The sequence below is a fragment of the Hydra vulgaris genome, chromosome 13, assembly GCF_038396675.1.
Source record: "Hydra vulgaris chromosome 13, alternate assembly HydraT2T_AEP".
Classification (NCBI taxonomy): domain Eukaryota; kingdom Metazoa; phylum Cnidaria; class Hydrozoa; order Anthoathecata; family Hydridae; genus Hydra; species Hydra vulgaris.
Genome location: NC_088932.1, coordinates 51,825,255 through 51,834,024, shown reverse-complemented (window position 1 = coordinate 51,834,024; position 8,770 = coordinate 51,825,255). Strand labels below are relative to the sequence as shown.

The 8,770-nt window shown below is 27.5% G+C and overlaps 1 protein-coding gene across 1 annotated transcript; it reads right to left on the bottom strand.

Moving 5' to 3' along the window:
* Positions 1 to 400: 400 nt before the first annotated feature.
* Positions 401 to 6,301, bottom strand: LOC100205573 (cyclin-dependent kinases regulatory subunit). Its single transcript, XM_065816687.1, has 3 exons — positions 6,132 to 6,301; positions 3,497 to 3,624; positions 401 to 736 (listed from the first exon to the last, which is right to left on the bottom strand). The coding sequence occupies exons 1-3, from the start codon at positions 6,191 to 6,193 to the stop codon at positions 696 to 698; spliced, it is 231 nt and encodes a 76-aa protein (XP_065672759.1). The 5' UTR covers positions 6,194 to 6,301; the 3' UTR covers positions 401 to 695.
* Between the last annotated feature and the right edge of the window lie 2,469 nt (positions 6,302 to 8,770).

The following is an 8,770-nucleotide window of genomic DNA, read 5'->3' as shown; positions in this document are numbered from 1 at the left end:
ATTAAAAATTGTTTTTATTATAATAATCATTTAAATGCTAATCCACATGTTTAATGCTAAGGCAGGTATGACCCTTATAAATTTAAAAGGTTAATATACTTCTTAAAACAACCACAAGAATTATAATACTGCTTGAAACTCTATCATTGTAAAAAGACTTACAATATCACAAATACACTAAATATTATAATAAGTCTATTATAACATAGCATTTACTAAAAGTATTGAAAAGCAACACATAGTATATACATTACATGAATTATTAAAATGCGAGTTTGATATAAAAGCATAAACCTTTGTATCAAAACATTCTCTCATATAAAATGGTCAAACCAATTGTTAAATACCTTAAAATCAAAGAATTTGAGTTTAAAAACAAAGAAAATTTTTTGCAATTAAATTTTAGACGAAAAATTTACAAGAATCAAATTAAGCTTTTAAGGTGCAAAAACCAAAGCTTAAATTAAATTTTATCGATTCTTTTTCTATGAAAATGTATGAATGAAAAATCGCAATAATAAAAACTGTAAATGTTTAAAAACCCACTATAAAAAAACATTTCCTTTCCTCTTTTAAATATCAAACATAACATTGTCAATCACACTGGATTTAATCTTTAACAGAAGTGAAATGCGGTTGTCAAACAACACAAAACTTTCATGAATATCAAAACCATTGTAAGTATATATTTACACTTATTGACATTTTGGGCGCTTAAACATTAAGATATGAGGTTCTAAAAAAAAAAAAAAATGCCAAGTTTCAATAACAATAAATGTATATAAAAAAAAATTTCAACAACAATAAAAAAAACAATAAAACAAACAAAAGTTCAAGGCTCGAATTAAGTGATTGTGAAGTGAGATATCTAGAAATGCTTCTGGTCTTTAAAGTTTTTTGAAAACCGTGAACTCTGATTTTATCACTAAACTCAATATGGTACTGTCCCAGTTAATGGTATAACTAAACTATTGACACTTTTCATTTTCTATTACAAATTTTACAAAAAATTGTCTAAAAGAGAAAGCGCATCATTAGAAGATCCGCTCCAGATATGGCAACAGTATTCCATACAAGGACGGATTTGAGATTTATAGAGATTTATAGAAAGTGTTGAGCTTGATAAAGAGATGCAACCTTAGTAGATGCTATTTTTGCAATGGATTTGATATACGGTTTCCAAGAAAGATCAGAAGTAAGAGTTAATCCTAGAAGATTAAGGGTAGTTTGCCAGCCACTGTGAGTCCCAGGCTGTAGCAGAAGTGAGATCTGTTTCAAGCTCAAATGCCCCTCCAAGCAATCAGAGAGTGTTGGCTTCTTATCATGACAAGAATAAATGGTAGTATCATCAGCAAACAATGCCACCTTAGATGTGAGAATATCTGGAAAATCATTAATGTAAATTAAAAAGAGTATAGGGCCAAGAATTGAACCTTGAGGAACCCCTGAAGATACAGAATAAGAAGAGTGCTGTCCACCGAGGGCAACTTTTATACTATGATTGGAAAGAAAGGATTCAATAATCTTAAAGATGTTACCAGATACCATAACCATACCATAAGAAGAAAGCTTATTACCAGTTATTATAAGAAAAAAGCTTATGGAGAAGAGCAGCATGCCAAACTTAATCAAAAGCTTTTGAAATGTCAAGAGCTATGGCCTTAACCTCTCCACCTTTATCTAATGCACGATAAAATAAGTTTATCTAATTACCTTTATCTAATGCACGATAAGTTACTTTGAGTTCTATTAATTTTCAGTCTACGAAACAGAAAGCATCGAAGTCTAATAACATCAGTGGAGTCAAGAAAAGAAAACAGTATGACTTTACTAATATGCAGAGAGTGATTGACTCAAGCCTCATATGCTCCTACTTTACCAGTATACATCGAAGAAGCTTGTGAGAAGTTTCTTATTGAAATGGCAGAAGATGATTTTTGCTTAAGATATTAGATTTATACTTAATAATTTCATAAATCATACATAAAAGCTTGCATCCTACTGCATTTAAAAATGAATCCCTTCTAGAACTTGGGCATACAGATACCTAAACCTGAAGTCTAAAACATTAGAAAAACATTCTTTAGACATCATTAATCTAATAAGTGTCACCAAAGAATCTCTATTAGCATGGTATAGCAATTTAAAAAAATTATTGAAGATAAGGAATTAAGACATGTGTTTCAGACACCAGAACGTATTTTTAATTTAGATGAGACTGCTTTTTATTTAATTTCAAACAGAGGTAAATTCATTGGTAGAAAGCATAAATGTTTGCAACAGGTTTGTGATACTAGTGAAAAAGAAAATGTCAGTTGCAATTAATTTTTTGGCAGCAGGAGAAATGGCTCCTCTTATGGTAATTTTAAAGAGGCAGAAACTGTCTAAGTATCTTCAGCAATGTGTTCCATTTAGAATGATAGTCCCGAGGAGATTTGGTGGATAAATGAAGGGTGAGACTTTTTATCATTATTTGAAACAGTTTAAGCAATATTTAGTTGGCAAAGACTTGCTTCTCAATCAGGAGAGTCCTAATAAATTCACTTTAAGGCTACTTGGCATGTGAATTGCAGATTTACAAGTGAAAAATTTCCTGCCATGTTAATGAAAGCTATTGTTCGAAGAACTGTGGTTTAGACCCATAAACTGTAAACAAAAGAAAGAAATGTGTAGCATTTATACAACACTTTAGAATAAAGATAATAAATCTACAAATAAAAATTGGGTTTGTAATGTAAGTTGTGGCTGAATTGTGATTTGTGTGACCATTCCGTACATTTTAACTGTGTTTCTGAAGAGCATAAAAATATAAAAAACTCATTAAAAGAAATTTCCTTTTGTGTGACAAGAATGCAATTAAATAAATAACTTTATTTCTTTAATTTTCTTCAATTTCGTTTGTTTAATTAACTTCAATTTTCAAAAAAATTGTGATTTTTATTGGTATAATACAATTACTATTATTTACTATATGTATTCATTTAATTCTTTTCATTTATGTTGTATAAAAAAAAAAGTAAAATTAAAAACCAAATTTTATTTTTAATGTCTAGGTTCTCTAGATCTGAATTAAAATTGGTGCCAATAATTGAGTCAAAGTACCGTAACTCCGGACAACAAATCAATTAACTTCTAATGTTAATATAAGCTAGATGATTTTGTAACAATGCAGATTAAATTGCTTTAGGTGTATCACAAGCTATTTTTTTAATATTTTGTTAAGCTTGAGATGGTTTTATTCACTGGAACAATTTATGTACACAAATTAGTATTAAAAACAACGTTAAGGCACCAAATGACACTACCATAGTTGGTAAAATGTTTTAAACAAAAGAAATCACAAGATAAGATATAAAATACTTTTATATCTTTATTTTTGTTTTATTAAAAGAGAGTTCACGGTTTTAAATAAAATGAGAATTTGAGGACCAGAAATATTTCAAGATATCGCAATTTGTGATCACTTGAATTGAGCCTTGGAGTTAAAAAAATTTACCTGGTTTATGATGCATGTAGTGAATCCAACCTTGAGACTGCTGAATGCCAAGTGATCGCCATTCTTCTTCAGTCAAATAACGATCTTTTGGAATTTTTTTTGCAAGTTCTTTAGGAATGATAACATGTCTAAAAATTACATTTATAATGTAAACCATAACATTATAACCCTTAACTGCATAATGTTGTAGAAATGCAATATATTGACTTGACTAATGTAAAACATTTTTAAAACTAGATTAGAACAACACGTATTGCTTTATTGCTAAAAAAAACTAAAAAATGTGTAAGCTTAAGTTGCCGATATTAGCAAAACTTCTACACAAGAGAATTTTTCATTCACTGCATCAAATTTTGCTTACTTAACTACTTTACTTGATCTGTATCTTTTAAAGTATATAATACATTAATCTGTATACAAATAAAAAAATTTAAGTTTTTTTTATGGTTAGTATTAAGTAAAAAAAATTGTTTGTTGCTATAATTTCTGTGTTTATAGCTAGCAATCTTATTAAATTTGTAGCAGATGATTGTGTAGATGATTAAAAGGATTTGAATGCTTTATACATTCTAGCTATTTATTTTATAACAGCTTTTTTTTATGAATTGTGTTAAATGTATGCGTTTGTTTGTTTATATGTGTGTGAATTTGGTTAATAAATCAAAAAACTTTTATTTATATTTTTAAGCTACAATGAAGAAAAGCAAATAACTGAAAAACTTTGTCTTTATCAATTTAAATTTAAAAAAATCAGCTAAAAGAATAAGAAAACAACGATACTGTAAAAAAATAAGAACTTTCATATGAGTTACTGCAAAAGATTGTAGATAAATCAAATTTATACTAGATACATCTGTTAGCATATCTAGCTTAAAAAAAGTATACTGACCAGAGGCATTGTATGTCACAATAGAATACCTAACTGCAGACTTTTGACAAAATAATATTAAAAGATTCCAGAGGAACAAGGAATTTTCATTATTAAAGGGTACAGCTATCACAAGGGAAGTGTTGATTTAATGAATGCTATAATTGCTAGGCACGAAATTACAAAAATAATAAACAACAATATATATATATATACAACCCCCGGAATTAGGGTCAGCATTCCTGAAAGTGTTTGAGGTCAGCAAAAAGTTGCTGACCTCATTTTTTTCTAACCCTGAGGGTTGTATATATATATATATATATATATATATATATATATATATATATATATATATATATATATATATATATATATATATATATATATATATATATATATATATATATATATATATATATACACACACACAGAGCCGGCTCATGAGCATTTCTTAGTGTGCGCAAACAAAATTGCCACCAGTAATAATGATTAATTTTTATCAGAACAACGTATTTTTTTGGCAGTTTTCCATTTACTGTTGATCATAAACTTTGCCGCCAGTGTGCTTTGTACACATTTCACATGCCACCAGCCTGCACTATATATATTTTTGTATACATACATATATATATATATATATATATATATATATATATATATATATATATATATATATATATATATATATATATATATATATATATATATATATATATATATATGTATATATATATATATATATAATATATGCATTTTTTTTTATTACTTCATTAACATGACATTGGCAAATTTATGAATTCTTTATGAAAGAATTATAAAATCTAACAAAAATTATTTTGAAAAAATGACACAGTTTTGGAAAGAATTGTTCAAAGGGTATACATAAACTTTTATTTTATTATCTGCGTTACAATAAGAAAAACAACTGTTTTAAAAATTATAATACTTCTACATAAGATTAGAAATTGATGCATAATGTTGCAGTTATGTAAAACAGGTGCTTTTTTTAATGAATAAACAAATTACACATTAAAGAGTTAAATAACTTAATTACTGCTTAGTTTAACAATCAAAGAAAATTGTTAAAATGTTATATTATATTTATTTGGAATACAAATCTTATTTTAATATATAGAATATTAATAATAAGGACAAAAAGATAACTCATGTACATTAGGATTAATCACCAAAAATAAATTTTAGTAATTTTTTTTTTAACTAGCTTTAATAAAATCATTGCTTTTTTAATTTATTTTGGTATTGTAAATTTAGTAATAAAAAATATTAAAAACTAAACAGAGCTCAACAGATAAAAAATGTTAACATTAAGAAAAAAGAACATATACCAAAAATTGTTTTTTTTCCTTCATTGATTTACTACTACTATTATATTTATGTTTAAATTGTCAACTAGAAATTTTTGAAAATAGTACTACATTTTATAACCTCATATAATTTATCAAATAGTTCATTTTATTAGATGGCAATGTTATCATCTTGGCATAGAAAATGCGTTTAATTCAAAGCCAACATAACCGTTAGGTATAAGAGTAAAGTAAACCATCTTGTATAAATCATAAGCAACATTTATAAGCATAACAACATTAGCTGGTTTAATTTAATGATATCAATTGCTTTAAGATTATTTTCTAAGGTTATACAAGGCGAATATACATCTGTGAAGCACAGTAATTTTTAAATACAACTTAACTTCATATTATCAAGAGCAGAATATTTTAACATTTAAATAGAAAACACAAGAAATACCTGTACTCATTTTCATCATCTGCGTATCTATCAGAATAATATATGTTATTATGGGTAGTCATATTGTTTTGAAAGTTTTAATATTTAATGAAAATCAAGGCAAAATAAAATTGCTCTGATTTTAAATTTAATTTAAATTAATGATGACTGATGATAATCTATTTGGTTTGATAATGCGCAAACCGATTGGTCAGACAGTGACATTAAATAGCGCTGATTGGCTCAGAATAAGTTAGCGCCCACTGTTAACTACCTACTTAATACTACGGAATTAAGCACGACTTCAAAAATACACGTTTTATTAAAAATACAATGGATGATATTTTGAATTTAAAAAACGCATCCTTTTTTTTTCTTTTTTTTTTGAGTTAATAATTTTTTTTAAAAAGCAAAATTGTTGACGTCAAATTTTTTTGACCTCCCTACCCTCTTTTTAACAGTTGTCAAATATTTTCAGACCCCTCTCCCTCTATTTTGTTGACATTATTAATGGACAGCTCCTAATAAACTCTTGGACTTTATAGATATTATCTGTTTAACTATTAGATCTATTAATAGACTCTTTGTTCTAATCATAGACAGAGAAAATATCAATTTCTGTAGATGCGCGTCAATAAATAGTCCAGTTTTTCGTTTATTTCTCAGAATCAATTTACTCGGACTTAGCATCTTTTAAAAAAACACTCCTTATATATTCTAAGAAGTATTTTTTTGAAAAAAAAAACATAAAATCTCCAACATAGTTTTGAAAAAAATGAATTTAAAAATAACCGATGAATAACAAGAAATACTTATTTAATAGTAGGGTCTCGTTTAAGAAAACTTTGCGGGTGCAATAATGTAGTTTTATGATTAACAGGGTTATTCATTTTTATATGCGCGTCTATTTATTCTTATATAAGTGTTTATTCATTCTTATATGCGTGTTTATTCATTCTTATATGCGCGTTTATTCATTCTTATATGCGAGTCGACCACTCATAAAATCTCTAAGAAAATTTTATATAAACAATAAATAGGCTTTTATGTTTTTATATAGATATATTTAAAATATAAATTAGGTTGTTGCCGCTGCTATTTATTTATAAAATGGTTGCCGAGCCATCGCTGGAATTATGTATCTACGTATATGATTGAAAAATGGAATTAAGTTAAACTCTGTAGTATCCATAATATTTTTCGATTAGCCTTTCTCCCTGTTTGTAAGTATGCTTTAAAGAAGAAGAAAAGTTCTTCTACTGGATTAAGCTGTGGCGTGTATGCTGGCAGGTACTTAATAGTAGGTACTTTTTTGCCTAACAGAAAGACTCCAGTGGAATTTACAATTGTCCATAACAAACACCGGCGCTTCCACATCTGCATTCCTAATCGCTGGTGCCAACATTGTAGTAATAAAAGTTCAAAATGAAACTGCATTCCAGCCTCCAGTTTTTATTTCATAAGCCAGCACTTCCATTGTTAAAACAGCACAAATCAAACTAATATTCTTGCCACGATTTGCAAACGACTGTAAAATTGCTCGCACACTTCTTAGCGAATAACCATATGTGCTGTTAGTATGCATATTAAATCCAGTTTAATCCAAATAAATAAGTTTTTTATTTGAAATTCCGTTGAATTCGCTTGCAAATGCATAGCATACATCAATAACTTGTGCTTCTGGCACATGCACAACACGCTTTCTTGATAAATCCAAGCGTTTCAGTTTTCTTCAAATAATAGGCTGAGATATATTGAGGCCTGCTGCAGAAAGATTTTTTTATATTGCTTCTTGCGTAAAAAGATTGTTTTCTTGTACGCATAATTTAATAATACTTTTTATTTGCGTTTATTGGTATTTTACCTCGTTTTTCTGTATTAGAAAACGACTTGAATGCAGTCATGTCGTCAAAATCTCCTCTGTTTAACTTAACGACAAGATTTTAAACTGTGTGCAAATTACGAAAAGTGGAAATGCTTGTTGTAGATTAATTTCTTTCAACTAAATGTTTAAGCATTTTAATGTGCTCTTTTGTAACATTTTTCCTTGTTTTAATGAATAACCCTGTATTAAGAAAGCTTAACAGCATTACAAAGAGAAGAATCTTCAAAAGTTAAGAAAAAGTCATTAGTAGTTTTATATTACCACTTTTAAATTTGATATTTTCATATGGTTCAGGAGCATAAATAAGTGCAATTTCAGTTTATACATGATAAAAGCAGAAGCTCCTTCAAAAAATTATTAAAGAAAATTATACCAATATGACAAAGAGCCTAAAGTTTTCTACTTTACTCATTGTACTGACTCTAAATCAAAAGGATTTAAACCAGCCTAACAATCAACAATTAGACTATTTATTAATGTAAAGAGGAAAAAAATCTCGAACTAATTGACAGTAGTAATAAAACGTCTAGCTGGAAACGCTTCATAATAAAATGTCTGGCAAATAATGCTTTTTTTTGATGAGGAGTTTCTTAACCTTTTATATCTTTTTGCTAGCTTCAAATTAATGAGCTTTTTTTCATTGTATATCAAGTTTTAATTTGGAAAAAATTTGATGGAATCTTTTTAGATAAAGAATGGTGTGGAGCCCTTAATAAACTATTTTCCAAGGTTGATAGTTTTGAAAAAATAATATGTATATATGAGTTTTTATTCT

Excerpts from the sequence above, each read along its gene's own strand:
- LOC100205573 (XM_065816687.1), bottom strand. The coding sequence starts at position 6,193 with ATGACTACCCATAATAACATATATTATTCTGATAGATACGCAGATGAT. Across the intron at positions 3,625-6,131 it reads GATGATGAAAATGAGTACAG|ACATGTTATCATTCCTAAAG; the intron begins GTATTTCTTGTG and ends TGTAATTTTTAG. Across the intron at positions 737-3,496 it reads CTACATGCATCATAAACCAG|AACCTCATATCTTAATGTTT; the intron begins GTAAATTTTTTT and ends TTTTTTTTTTAG.